The sequence below is a fragment of the Hyaena hyaena genome, unplaced genomic scaffold (assembly GCF_003009895.1).
Source record: "Hyaena hyaena isolate Hyena2069 unplaced genomic scaffold, ASM300989v1 scaffold_638, whole genome shotgun sequence".
In the NCBI taxonomy this organism is placed as follows: Eukaryota; Metazoa; Chordata; class Mammalia; order Carnivora; family Hyaenidae; genus Hyaena; species Hyaena hyaena.
In genome coordinates this window covers 2,770-17,728 of record NW_024081270.1, presented here as the reverse complement: position 1 = coordinate 17,728, position 14,959 = coordinate 2,770, and the positions used below count along the sequence as shown (strand labels likewise).

Below are 14,959 nucleotides of genomic sequence, written 5' to 3'. Positions count from 1 at the left end.
GTTTGATTTGATTAAGACTTGTGTTTATTTTTCAAAAATAAACTCAAAATGGATGAAAGACCTAAATGTTAAGACAGGAAGCCATCAAAATCCTAGAGGAGAAAACAGGCGACAACCTCTTTGACCTTGGCCAGAGCAACTTGACATGTCTTAGCAGGCAAAGGAAACAAAAGTAAAAATGAACTATTGGGACTTCATCGAGATAAAAACTTCTGCACAGTGAAGGAAACAATCAGCAAAACTAAAAGGCAAACGATGGAACGGGAGAAGACATTTTCAAAGGACATATCAGATAAAGGGTTAGTATCCAAAATCTATAAAGAACTTACCAAACTCAACACCCTAAAAACAAATAATCCAATGAAGAAATGGACAAAATACATGAATAGACACTTTTTCAAAGAAGACATCCAAATGGCCAACAGACACATGAGAAGATATTCAAAATCACTCATCATCAAGAGAATACAAATTAAAACCACAGTGAGATAGCATCTCACACCTGTCAGAATGGCTAAAATTAACAATTCGGGCAACAGCAGATGTTGGTGAGGATGTGGAGAAAGAGGAAACTTTTTTTACACTGCTGGTGGGAATGCAGACTGGTGTAGCCACTCTGGAAAACAGTATGGAGATTCCTCAAAATTAAAAGTTGAACTACTCCATGACTCAGCAGTTGCCCTACTAGATATTTATCCAAGGGATACAGGTGTGCTGTTTCGAAGGGGCACATGCACCCCAATATTTATAGCAATGCTATTAATAGCCAAAGTATGGAAAGAGCCCAAATATCCATTGACTGATGAGTGGATAAAGAAGATGTGGTATGTATATACACACACACACACAATGGAATATTGCTAATGAAAAAAATGATATCTTGCCATTTACAACTACGTGGATGGAACTAGAGTGTATTATGCTGAGCAAAATTACTCAGAGAAAGACAAATATCATATGACTTTACTAATATGTAGAATTTAATATACAAAACAGATGAACATAAGGGAAGGGAAGCAAAAATAATAGAAAAACAGGAGGGGAACAAAACATAAGAGACTCACTCTTAAATATAGAGGACAAACTGAGGGTTGCTGGAGGTGTTTGGGGGGGGATGGGCTAAGGGGCATTAAGGAATCTACTCCTAAAATCATTATTGCACTACATGCTAACTAACTTGGATGTAAATTTAAAAACGAAAAAGACTTTTGCGTATTTATAATTGGGTTGTCAGTTTATTATTGATTTGTAGGAACTTTTTATCTCTCCTGGGTCAAAGTCCTCTGTCAGATGTATATTAGAAACGCACATTTCCCCTGTGATCCCGTATTTCTATGAAACTGTCGGTGCCTCCGGAGTCTGCGGGTGGATTTAAGGCCTGGGTGCCGGCGTGCCCTCTGCGAGCTGGACCAAGACAGAGGAGGAGCAGCTCTGGGCAGGCGTTCGGCGAGAGAGTGCCCTCAACGGCTCTCATTTCCCGGCCTCATCAGAGGACCCTCCCCGCCAGGAGCCATGCAGAAATTCTGGGTCAGGCTCCGGGCACTTGGGGAGCTGCTGCGTGTCCCGGCGGGGGCGCGCCGCTGGGTCCTCGGGAGCTGGCCGGGCACCCCGCGCCTTGTCACCGGCGCCCCGGCTTTGCGGGCATCCTGCATCCATTCAGTATTAATTTATTAATTTTTGGTGCGCGCCTACTTGCCTCCCGAGTTGTGTCAGTAAGACGGACAAAGAGCGCAAAGCAACAACAAAAATCACACAGAAGCTCAGGATGGCCTCTGTGCACGGAGCCTCCCGTGCAGGGACGGACGCAGGTGTGCCGGGGGCGCCGGACGCAGGTGTGCCGGGGGCGCCGGGGGCCGTGCGGCCGCTGCAGAGCCGGGGGCGGAGGGGGGGGCAGCCAGGGCCCGTCTGCACGGAGGGGGCGCCGAGACGCCCCAGGAAGCAGCGAAGGCCCCGCGGGAGGGCGCCGGAGCGGGGCTGCGGGAGGGGGGCCCAGCCGCGCACGCAAAGGCGCTGAGGTCCGAGCACACGTCACGCGCTCCGCAAAGAGCGAGAGGCCAGAGCGGCTGGAGTGCGGCAGCCAGGGGGCAACACTAGACCACGAGGGGCAGAGGGGGCGAGACCCCGTGGGGCCTGAGACTTCGCTGCGTGGGGAAGACGGTCACTGCCCTGACCGCAGCCCTGGTCTCTCGCTCGTCCTGCCCCGCCCGGGCCTGCTGTGTGGGTGCAGGGTCCCAGCAGCGAGTGGGAGAGAAGGGGCAGCCGCAGAACTTGCTCCCGCAGTCCCGCCCCCGCTCGGACGCCGCTGGACGCCCCCCCACCCCCACAATCCAGGGGGAACGCGCTCCCGCAGTCCCGCCCCCGCTCGGACGCCGCTGGACGCGCCCCCCCCCCCCACCCCCCCCCTCCCACTCAGGTTTTCTCCCCATTTGTGTCTATTCTGGAATTCACCAACCTCCCCTTACTTCTGAGGCTCTGATTCACAGGAAGCAGCCCACAGCCAGCTTGGCGTCTTGCCCAGAATTACTGAGCATGCATTTATTATCTTGATAAACAGAAAAAAAATTCAACGTTATACAAATAATTGACTATAAAATCGAGGTACCTTGACCACAGAGTGACATCAGAAAACCTATGAGAAATAAGTTGTGTGAGCAGAAGAGCTGATTTGCATAGCATTGATTTTCAGCAGCAATCAGACTCTGAGAATGTGTATCTGCATAATGTGACCCGCCCAGAGTGCTCTGCCTGGAGTGCTCCCTGGAGGACAGGAGCCATCAGATGAATGTTCAGGGACAAGCTCCTCTCCTCATGAGGACAGCTAGGATGTCGCCCAGCAGCCGAAGCAGCCCACTCATGTTTCTGCAGTAAATTTGAGGGTATTCACTAGCTTATGGCTCTGGACTTTCTCGCCAAGAAGATGGAGATAAGTCCAATAAGGCTGGGGGAATATACATAAACCTACCAAATCCAAAAGTTAGGAAATCCCTTTCGCTATTACGATTTTTTAAAAAGCTGCTCATTTTTGTTTTTCATAAAGTGAGCTCTATGCCTCACATGGGGCTGGAACCCACCACCCCGAGATCAAGAGTGCCGTGCTCTACCGACTGAGCCAGCCAGGCACCCCAATCCCTTCCATAATTTGACTTAAAGCTTAGCTTGCAACCAAAACCAGAGAGGTGGGTCGATAAGTGCCCCTGCCCCTCAGGTGATGCCTACGCGTGAGAAGGGCAGGTGCTTGAAATTCTGTACATCCGATCTTCCCACACACTTCATGCTGCTCTTGCCTAACCTTAGAGACATAATACTTGAGAACGTGTTATTATGAGAAGCACAGTTACTTAAGATATCATAAAATACTGACGAAAAGCTTTTCTGCCTGTAACCCTAGGGATGGGCACAACCGTGAGGCCCCAGCGCTCACTCGCAGCTAAGTTGTGGGAATCGTGGAAGGTGACAATCTCACCAACACAGATGGTCTCTGGGTCGAGGTTAAATGAGACTGTCTGCACACACCTGCGCCTCAGTACAGCCAAGAGATGAAGACAAAACATTGAAATATCGGGGTCCTTGGAAAAACACCTGTCCTGGGCCCCTCAGGGGTATTTTTCTTTTCTCCTTTGTGATAGTCGATCCTCACATATTTCTGCAGTGGAACCAGCTGTTGGTTTTCAGGAGAGTCAAGATTCGCTTGGTTTTAGGATCAAATTTGTACTGCCTTTTCCCATGAAAGAAATAGGAAAATCCTAGGACTAAAATGAAAGATAACGATCATATTAGACAAATAGATGGTGATTTTACACATGAACTCTTGAAAAAAAAGTACATTTCCTCACATGCAATTTGCCTTCCTATCTAAGGAACAGTACATTTGTCATTTCATACAACAGGACATACATTTTATGGCCATGAAATGGAGAAACTGGGGTGTCTTCACCTCCATCTTGGAAGACAGCATCAACTTTTTCGCCAATCCCAGGAAAGTCCTGATTTATCTCTTTGGGAAAACCTGCATCCATGGACTGCGTGTTTTCATCATACCTGGTAAAAACAATTATTAGAAATTTCAGAATGTGTGATTCATAACAATAAGTAATACTCAGGATGAGGTATTAAGTCACTGTTCCGAGTGGTTTGAGTATACTGATTCTTTCACCCTTCACAGTAAGTCTGAGAGGCGGGGGCTACTTTTATTTACATTTTGTGGAAAACCAGTGGCCGCTTTAAGCAGTTATGATTGGGTGCGTTGCTGGCATGAAACTAATAGAAATAGGGTTCTGGGAGACTGGACAGACTGGGCCCTTCCGAAAGCAGCTTCAGCTCTGAAATCTGGTTCAAATTTCATCTCGGACTCCATTGTCTGCCCTATCAAGGAGAGACACTGTGGGAAAGAAGGTTCCTTTTGGGTGTTCCTGCTTTTTATCACCTTTTTAAACTCCACCCTACAAGTCCTTCGCCTTCCAAGGACAGATGTGGCTTGATGATAGCAGACAGGGGACTAACTGACCCTTGGCCCGGCTGTGTCCGTCCACCAAGGGCGGATGGAGGTTCGGCACGGTTTGAGAAATTTCTTAGAAAGGCAGCTCTCCTGCTGCTGAGGGACCCGACTCCCTGTCTGTGTTTACCTCCAGTGCTTGTTGGCAACACAGAAGTACGTCTTCCCAGTCTCCTCCTCGTGAACGGCGGCGTCGATTTTCTTCACCCATTTGGGGAAGCCCGACGAGCTGCAGGCTCTCTGGGATATCCGGACGGCGTCTGGCGCTCCTTATACGCCCAGTATTTATCACCTGTCAGCCGAAAAATCGACTATGAAAACACTTTGCGGGGGGCTCTGGGGACAGTAGGCAGGCTTTTCTGCAGACACTCGTTCACAAGAGGTGGACACGGCCTTCGTCCCGAAGTGAGGTGCCCTCGAGCCAGGCATTTCCCTGAGTGTGGCGGGCGGGCTTCCCCAGCTGCACAGGGAGTGCGGGGGGGGGGGGGGGGGGGGCTCACGGGGCCCTGTGGGCGCGGCACGTCCCCTCACCTCCCTGGAAGGCACCTCTCAGTTCCTGGCAAAGGATTTGGTATTTGCGCGCTTAGCTCCTGCAGTACATCAGTCCACCTCACGTTGTGATGCTGGAGTATCGGCACAAACACGTCCCACCTCACCCACGGGCACTCTGAGACCTCACGTGTGTGCAAGTCCTCCTTATTTTCTTCACACACGTTAGAGCCGTTTCAAGATTCTTGACTTATTTAAATGGCCCCCTTGGCTTTCAACCAAAAAAAAAAACAAAAACCCAACCAACTTAATGAAAAATATACCTCATAAAACCAACAACGAAGAATCCCCCAGAAGCTTTACCTTTAAAAAATAAAACTTCATCTCTGCTGGCAATTTCATAAGCAGCGTCTGCTCCATTTAACAGTGATTCCCAGAAGTCAGAAATGACATTGACTGCTTTGTAGAAGACGCCTGTGCGTAGGAAGAACCTGATTCAGAAGAAGGGAGAAGACTGTAGTGCAGCAGCCTCGGTTGCTTTCCAGCTCTTCTCCCCGGACACGAATCATTCGAGCCCCCACATGCCGGGCCCTCTGCCTACGGGGTCTCATTCACAGGAGCCCTACGTGCCAGCAGATGACACACGGAGACCAGGCTGACCGAGGAGGCTGACGGAGGTGTGAGCGGCTGACCAAACTTCTCCATTTTAGGATTTTCCGTTTGTAACAGCTCAGCCCAGGCTCCTACATGGGCTGGCCAAAGGGTTCCCAAGACCGCAGAGACCGAACGGACGTGCAGAATGAGCCACCAGCCTTGGGAAGGATCAGAAGGCTCACGCCCCAGGAGAGAACCTTCCTTGTCAGCCTCCTAGCAGACACAGCCCCGGGAGCCGCCACCAAGGCCCCTGCGGCGTCAGCACTCATGCCCGTCAGTACCTCCAGCCCCTGAGGTCTCCTGGGCCTTCCTTTCTGGGCCCGAGGCTACACTGCCCTCAGCCTGGTGGAGAGACGTGATGTGAACAGCGGTGTTCAGAAGCCCCTATTTGTTCTAACTCCTAACACATTTATCATCCCAGACAGCGGCAACCTGAAAGGAGTTGGAAGACCATCTCTTGCTCCATTACTGACAAGCCTGTGATCTGTCTGCCTAACTCCACATACTTGCATGTGTGCTAGTGTCGAGTGGAAGCCCTACAATGCCTTTCACTTTATGAATTTTCTGGCGATTGAATGATTTATCTGTGATAAAATTTTGTTTTTCTTTCTTTCTCTTTCTTTTCCTTCCTTCCTTCCTTTCTTCCTTCCTTCCTTCCCTCCTTCCCTCCTTCCTTCCTTCCTTCCTTCCTTCCTTCCTTCCTTCCTTCCTTCCTTCCTTCCTTCCTTCCTTCCAAGTAATTTCTATACCCAGCGTGGGGCTTGACTCATGACCCTGAGGTCAAGCATCATAGGCTCTTCTGGCTGAGCCAGCTAGGTGCCCCTTATCTGTGATAAAAATTTTTGAAGAACAAATCATTTCATGCCAATGCACTACTATTAAAATGACCAATTAAAAACATACTGATAAAGAAACATATAGAATATTCAACAAAAATGTCAGAACAATTTAAAAACATAAGTCAGTGTGAATGATTTCTTTCTTTGTTTCTTTTTCTTTTCTTTTCTTTTTTTTTTTTTACCAATTTTTAAAGAAGAATGATTCTCCGCGAATTTTGGTCACAGCGTCAAATGTTAGCTTGCTATCACAGGCTCGTGGTATTGGTGGTTCTTTTGGTTGGATGGGATTTTTGGAGGATCCTAAAAAATAAATAGAGCTCCTGAAGAAAGTTAAGTTGACATATTATGTGAACACAAAAACATTTAAAATGAAGGCTCTATTTTTTTATTTTAGACAGAGCAAAAGCACGCATGTGCTAGAGAGAAACAAACAGGCTCTGTACTCATCATGGAGCCCAACACAGGGCTTGATCCCACTGCCCTGAGATCATGACCTGAGCCACAATCAAGAGTCAGATGGTCAAGTGACTGAGCCACCCAGCTGCCCTACAGAAGGAAGGTTCTTTCTTAAAGGACATAGCTGTTTATTTGAAACCCATTATCTAGATCCCTAATTGTCCAGCATTAAAAAAATTTTTTTAAATGTTTTATTTATTTCTGAGAGAGAGAGGCAGTGTGAGCAGGGGAGGGTCAGAGAGAGAGGGAGTCACAGAATCCAAAGCAGGCTCCAGGCTCTGAGCTGGCCGTCAGCACGTGTCACTTTGTGCTCACCGTAGATGGCCTGGATGGCACTGAGGTCCTTTTGAGACAGCAGGACATCACCATAGTAGAGGTAACTGGAGAACATTAGAGAGCCAAGATCATCAATATGGCCTAGTCCAAGGGCGTGGCCCACTTCATGTGCAGCAACATAATACAAGTTGAAGTCTAAAAAGACCAATAAAACATGTTTGCGATTATTGGAATGCAGTTTTGAGGAGCCCAAGAGGGAAATATAAACATCCATACCTCAGAAGCTTTACTGGTGACTTTCTTTGTGCAGTTTTGGTTTGTATCTGGTGGAGTCTGTGTGGGGTATGTGTGTGTGTGTGTGTGTGTGTGTGTGTGTGTGCATTTAATTAAAGAAAGGGGAATGTCTTAATAATTTAGGTGGGCTGATTCAAGTTTGAATTTCTGAGATTGAACTAGTATAATTCCTGGAAGAAACTCAGCTGGCAAAGAAAAACCCCGTTGATTAATAAATATCATAAAATAAGGTAGAAAGTGCTATATTCTAGAGGAATAATAGGATTCTATGGACAGTTATTATTTTTTTTCTGCTCATAAATCTTACATTATGCCTACTTCTGAAAATGCAGATAACACAGCAAAGTACCAAGAAAAATTCCCCCAAATCACTTTACCAAAAATAACCCTTTAAAATTTTGGTATATAATTATATATGTGACAGTGTGATTTAAAACAACCTAGCAACATTTTTATTTTTTTTTATTTTTATTTTTTAAAAATTTTTTTTTTTTTATTTCTAGGAGAGAGAGAGACAGCATGAGCAGGGGAGGGTCAGAGAGAGAGGGAGTCACAGACTGAAACAGGCTCCAGGCTCTGAGCTGGGAGTCAGCATAGAGCCCGACGCGGGGCTCGAACCCACGAACCGCGAGATCATGACCTAAGCGAAAGTTGGACGCTTAACCGACTAAGCCACCCAGGCGCCCCATCTAGGAACATTTTTAAAGTAACGTATTTTTGTTGGTAAAATGGTATCACTTGCAGAAATAATATTCCCTTACATTTAAAATTCTTTTTAATATTTTACTTATTTCTGAGAGAGAGAGAGTGAGTGAGAGCGTGAGCAGGGGAGGGTCAGAGAGAGAGGGAGACACAGAATCCGAAGCAGCTCCAGGCTCTGAGCCATCAGCACAGAGTCCGACGTGGGGCTCGAACCCATGAACCGTGAGATGATGACCTGAGCCGAAGTCGGACACTTAACCGACTGAGCCACCCAGGTGCCCCAATATTCCCTTACATTTTTAAATAAATGAGACCAGAGTTACCATTAGCTTTCTAAGCAACTATTATAGTTTTAATAAAAGCTTACGTTTACTAAAGTATTTAAGACTGATCACAAAGCTGGCTCACTTTACTAAAGGCATTCTTCAAAAGAAATCATTGACCCATGAAAGGGGGAAATAGGAAGAACTTGTGGTCTCACTTCTGAAGTCATTGGTCCATGTTTTTTCTTCATCAAAATGCACATCTCCTCCAATGCCTCTTCCTGGTGGGAAAGCATGAGCAAGCGGGCTTCTGGGTCCCCCAAAGTGGGAGTTATCGCCGTGATCTGTGGAGGGCAGAGCAGCAGGTACAGACCCCCATTACGTCTGGCTTCCCTGGGGAGGCGAGCGCAGTGACCAGGAGCTCAAAGCTATTCTTTGTCTATGAATCTTCCCTTCTTTGGCCCATAAAATCAACACCCTTCCATAGAACCCTCAGCCCAGCAGGGCAGGTCTGGGAGCCGTGGAAGGTGAAGTGCAGAATGGGTTTGGGAGACAAGCCGGGCTTACCTCCCCAGACAAAGGATAGCACTATGTCTGCCTGACCCTCGGAGAGCTTGGTGAAGGTCAGGACGGTGGCGTTACTCCAGAGTTGAAAGGCTTTGTCAATGGCATCGTCCACCTCTGCTCTTGGCAGATCTGGTGTGTAATTTTCGATCCTTCACATGAAATAAAACAGAGACATATCGGACCTCCTTTCTCAGGGCTCTGATGGGGAACAGAGTCCTCACTCTGGGGCCCCTTCTGGTTACCTGTAGGTCAGGTGTGTGTGCTCCCACCGAGGGTTCCCGTCAGTGAGGACGTACTGAGCCACGTCGGGCACCCCACACCTGGCCTGCTGCATCACGCTCAGGGTTTCAGTGTCTGGCAGCCCAGTGACCTTCAGCCCAAAGAATTTCTGCATTTCCTTCAGCTTTTCAACCACTAAGCCGCTGTTTCTCTGCCTTTCGGATTTGTTAGTTCTAATCTTCAAGTTGTAGTACTTTTGTAGGTATTCCTGATAAAGAGAATATCAAAACACGAGGTGTGAAACCTTTCTCATTTTTTCCTGAAAATTTTCAGGATTTCACTGTGTGGATAGAGATGTTCTTTTGTCTTGAAGACTTAGTGCAAAGAGGGAGAAAAAAAAACAAACCCTGTCTGCATCTGCAATGATTTCACAGCCTTTATTAGGCTTACTAACAATAACACTGTGAAGTCAGGACTCTCTCTTTCTGTTTCCCTCTATGTTCCAAAGAAATATCTACAGATGAGTGAGCAGATTTTTCTTTTTGTTATAAGGGAGTCTGTTTCAGAGAAAGTAGTTACTGTAGAATGAACCCCAAACTTGCTTGAGTTTCTAGCCCTCGACCTTGGAAACATGAGAATGGCATGTGGAAATCAGCATTTACCCGGACCATCTCCGCATCTTGCTCGTTTCTGAGCAAGCGCCGTGAAGACGTGAGGGCCCACGCCCCAGAGCAGCAGCAGCAGAGGAAGTCTGGGCATGCCGACCCGTGTCGTTCTCCGCTCTCTGCTGAAGGCCTTCGATGCCCCTCACCTGCTGCTGCTCCAGGGTGCCTGCCTGCAGGCACCCCCTTTTGTAGGGTCCTCACAGCCCCCACAAAACCAAAGCCTATCTGATTCACATCTGCCCAGAAGAGTTACATGCTCTTCATTTGTAACATGTGGTCTCAGCTTTCAAAAATTGTGACATAAAGCAGGTTAACCTTTAATCTTTTCTTCTGTCTTTACAATCTTATCATTATGACCCAACAGGACATCAACAAAGAGACACGCCTTCTCCCACACAATTGAGTTCTCTTATTAATTCTCTGCTCTCTTAAGCAAGGCCCTTACTATCTACACTACAATGTACAACCTACAGAGCGGTGTACGGACTTTCAGAAAAGTGAACGTCACGACTTGATCCCACTGGTCTACAGGTGCAGGGCTCAGCGTGTACTGCCCTGCAGACGGAGGGAAGACAGGCTGTGCGTGCTCCGCTCCTTCTCTCCTTCTCTTCTCCCCGGCAAGACCCACTCTGGGGGTCACTGGCTGGAAAAGCCTTGGTAAATGGAAAATTTACAAAGCATTTCCCCCTGTGTTTTTAAGCTTCTTCATGTCCTCTCTGAATCACAGGTCAGCCTGCAGTGAGGCTGCCGATAATTAGGCTGTCCAGCCCACGGAATGGGGGCTACAATTCACCACGTCGCCCCAGCCCTGCCTCGTCTGGTTCCCTGGGACGCATCTGGACGGCTGTGTGGAGGCCATGGGTGGAGCCACATCACAAGGACCCGTGGCAAGTCTGTGTGCCTGCCACGGGCTGCTCCTGGACAGTTGAACACGTTTCACGCATGTGGCTGTGATCATTGATCCCATCACATACGCGTGTCTCCATTCCAGTCTCTTACATAGTGTCTGCTCTGCCCCAGCCTCTGGGAGGAGAACCGAGAAGTGGGTCAGTCAGTTCTCCACGGGACCTCGGGTTTGTGCTGTGACATCATCACAGAGAAGACACAGACATCCATGTCCCTGGAGGACCGGGGGAGGAGACCCTGGAGGGTCAGTCTGGCCCGGTGTGTCCTGACCTTGGTCAACCTTCGCTCCTACTCCCGGACGTTTGTCAGATCTCTGCACCCACCTTAACCTTGTGTTTCTGCTTTTCATGATGCAATCCCTTTAAAACCGTAACCTCATTCTAAGCAACCACATCCATGGAAATGTGATTAATACCTCTGTCCTGCATATGAACACCTTCTGGTCCTCCAGGGCCCTAGTCCAATGGCTTCTCCCTCTGGCAAGCTAACTGCCTTCCCTGAGACCATGACCTTGACAGGCAGAGTGGACGGGATATCCACACTGTATCTCCGCTCCTTCCTCTTTGGTGGTTGGCTCTCTTCTTTCCTGCCAAGGCAGTTTGATTCCACAGGGTTCCATGGGCTTTATAAACCCCTACTCTGTAAGAAGTGCCCCTGACATTACCCTGGGCACCAGAGAGATGCTCATGCACACGCCCGGCGCGTGATGGTAGGAGCTCATTGGTACCCCGCCCTGTCGATTCGGTGGAGTAGTGCAGGAGTGCACGCAGAAAAGCGAGAGACCTTCTCACAAGAGAGCAAATTGTCTCTTTCACCAGGACTCCTGATGCCTGCGGAGCCAAGGGATATCCGGAAAGGCAGTATTTCCTGGGACGGGTGGGAAGAGAGGCTGTGCTTTTCCAGCCAAGGTGAAGCAGGAGCTCCCGGCTCATGCGCGGCGACGCTTCCTGGGGTGCGGAGATGGTCACCTCTGCTCTGGTGCTTCCGGCCAGGGATCCCCTGGCCCACTCCGAGCCACAGTGACAGGACAGGAGACCCCAGGTGAATTCAGGAAACCACAACAGTGGTTTAATAAGGCTCCTATAGTAAGAAATCTAGGGGTTATTTGGTAAAATGTTTTGTGACTCATTTTTAAAATTGTCGTACACTTTGCTCAAGCAAAACCCTGGGTGTGTCCCCCACACTGATGGCAGTGAGGTGGAGGGCAGTGGTCGTGGGCCCCTCCTCTCCCCTCTTCCCTGGCTCTAGGCCCTAGGATGGTGGCTTCCCCTGTAGGGCTCTAGCATGTGGGCACATCCATTGACCACTGACTTTTTCCTTAAAGAGTCAAATAACCTCCATCTGTTCTTGTTTTTGGTTTTCCTCATGCAGACAGAGTGGAAGCCCTCACACTGTGCCTCTTCCCACATGCACTTTCCATATTGAAGTCAACTGTAGAATGTTCTTCTGTGCTCAGAAATTCAGCTTAACTTGGTTCTGTTTCAAATTTTGAGTTCATTTTGAGGATGAGCTCATATCCTTTTTTTAAGCCATTGTTGCCAATGGTCTGTGATCAGAAGCATTCGTCATTTGATGTGTCTTAAGGAAGCTCTCATGATAGACAACCATTCTCATGTGATAACCGAAAGCAGGTGTGCACCCACTGTGTGCCACATGCACGCTCTGAGGCTTCGTGTGCTTTGTGCATTCAGTCATGTCGGACTCAGCAGGTAGGACGTGAAGGCTGACTCGTTTATAAAATAGTAGGAGGTTGATGCCCAAAGAGGTTGCGTAACTCCCCCAGGACGCAGCCCAGGCGAGACGTGCAGATGCTGCTGAGCCCGGCCACATGGTGCCAGAGCCCCGAATCTTCATGGAGCTCGAGCGCCCCCAGGCCTGCACAGGTGCCCACATTCCGGTGGGCTCACTCCTAAATGACAGTCACCCTCACGAAGAATAGACTCGGCACGGCTACCCGCGCGTTCCTGTGAGGGTACGGCAGACCTTCCCGTGGCGCCCCAGGTCTGGTGCCACCTGCCCACACCCACCGGTCCTCACCAGGTCTGTGCTGCACGTGGCGTCGTTTCAGGTTTTGCCATTGAAGCCTCCATCTGGACGAAATGAAATCACACTTGCTATGTGATGCCATGGGGGCAGGGCAGGAGGGCGAAATAAAAATACATGCAATCTGTAACCAGAAGGATGTAGTTCAAGTTTTGTATCAACACCTGATCAGCTCTGTGACTTGAGGAGGTTCCCACCACAGTGGTACCAGAAAGCTTGGGGTTCCAATGCATGCCCTAACCCTTCTCCTCGCCTTGGCTGGGAGGATGTGTGGCATCCCGGGCTTCACCGGATGGTGACAATAAACACAGCCTCTCTAGCGCCCCTCTGCTTGGCCCCGGGACGGCCACTCCTTCCCAGAATATTAGGTGCTGTGGTGCTTGGGCAGCCCTCGGGCACAGAATTTGTCTGCTCTGCACTGTCCGCCTGAATTCAAATGCCCAAGCGTTGCCACGGATTGGCTTTTGTGAGTGGAGCACTTTACATTTTGTTGAACTAGATAAGACTTCTTGTCACCCTTTTCTCAAACAAGGAAAGAATTATTATCTGCATTTCATGACTTTGTTTTTCCCCAAGAGGAGAGCCTGTGCAGTGGTCACACAAGCCTTAACAGGAGACACTAATACCTGGGACAGGAGCCCGGAAGAGGAAGGAGCTGAGAACCCTCCCAGCTCCGACTGGTGCTCCGTGTGGGCTGTCCCACAAGGTGCCTCTCTAAGGCCACGACTCGTCTTTCACTCACAGCTGCCACCAGTGCTGGGGACCCTGATTGCTACTGTTGGCCAAAACGGGGCAGACTGGGGTGATTCTGCTGTGTCCTGGGGCTGGAAGACTGCACTGTGACTCTTGGCAAAGAAAGCAAATGCACCTTCCGCTGGCAGCACAAGATGGCGAGAGGGCCTCCTGACCTAACTGCAGGCAGTCCAGCCAAGCCCTCCGGGCTTTGACCTTGGCACCCCCACTGGCCTGCCTGGGCCAGTCGTGGGGAGAACCGTGCTGAGTCAGGTTAGAGGGAGGCTGCATCCTTGCTGTCTCATGGTGCCGCCTCACCCTGGTGTGCATGCAGCAAGAATCCCCAGGTCGGTCTGGCTGGAATCTCCCCCAAACCCTGGTGTGTCCCTGTGGTAACTCTCCGTCCACCGACCCCACACGTGGATCTTCCACTGCGCACGCCCACTTTCCCACGCTGGATGCGAATCGAGCCTGGTTCCACCCTCGGTGTCTTTCCCGTATTATAACCGCCCTCAGAGAGAACCTGAACCACCAGCCAGCTCTGGTTTTCCAGAAGGAGGGAGGAGGGCCACATGGTGGCACTTGGGCTCCCAGGCTTGGCTCCCACACGAGGCCCACATTTCATGGGGAGGCAGCGGTCCCTGGGCTGCTGGCTGCTGGGACCCTGGAAACTTGCCTTGGTTGCCATGAAAGGTCCCTGGTGACTTAGCTGCGTCACAGCCCAGATGAGATGGACTGAGAGGACTGTAGCCCCTTCAAGTCTCCCCCACTTTCCTATCTTAGTGGGAACCCCGAGCCTCCTTCCACCCTCTATAGTCCCTACTGTCGGGGACATTCCCCGGAGAGCAGCAGGCTCTGTGGCCCTGAGGGCGGCCGCATGAGGCCACACGACAAGGCTGGCTGCCTGGCCGCACCTGCATGGGCAGCGTCACAGATCATGCTGTCGCGGCTTCACTGGCCATCGATCTCTTCCCCGTGGAATCTCTCCCCTTCCTCCCCTCCCCTGTGATCCTAAAAGAAACTTCCTGGAACCACACCTCCCTTCCAGCTGCAGCTTTGTGTCCCGTCCTCACACTGTGTGTGGTTGTTTGCAAGGACGGTTTGCACTCACACCCGCCGTGGCCCGGTCGGGCCCTTTGGAGGAGACGACCCGCAAGTGTGGGCGGAACGAAGGAGCCGATGCTTCAGGTTCAATTATCTGCCAAAACGCTTCACTGGAGGATTAGATTCAGTGTGTTTCACTCTCCTTGGGGCAAGTAATTATTTAAAATACGCCAGTGAGAGTGTGAGTGGCTGTTGAGTAAATGTTTGGAGCGAAGGTCATTTGCTTCAGCGCTGACTCCACGCTTTATTCGTGTGCGG

The 14,959-nt window shown here is 49.7% G+C and overlaps 1 protein-coding gene across 1 annotated transcript; it reads right to left on the bottom strand.

The window, feature by feature from the left end:
- Positions 1–3,082: 3,082 nt before the first annotated feature.
- LOC120219691 (interstitial collagenase-like) lies at positions 3,083–10,010 on the bottom strand. Its single transcript, XM_039216550.1, is given in 12 exon segments — positions 3,083–3,743; positions 3,935–4,038; positions 4,623–4,728; positions 4,731–4,784; positions 5,345–5,472; positions 6,657–6,774; positions 7,246–7,401; positions 8,684–8,809; positions 9,033–9,181; positions 9,275–9,519; positions 9,914–9,941; positions 9,943–10,010. Coding segments are annotated over 12 exon segments (1,392 nt in total). The 3' UTR covers positions 3,083–3,633.
- Between the last annotated feature and the right edge of the window lie 4,949 nt (positions 10,011–14,959).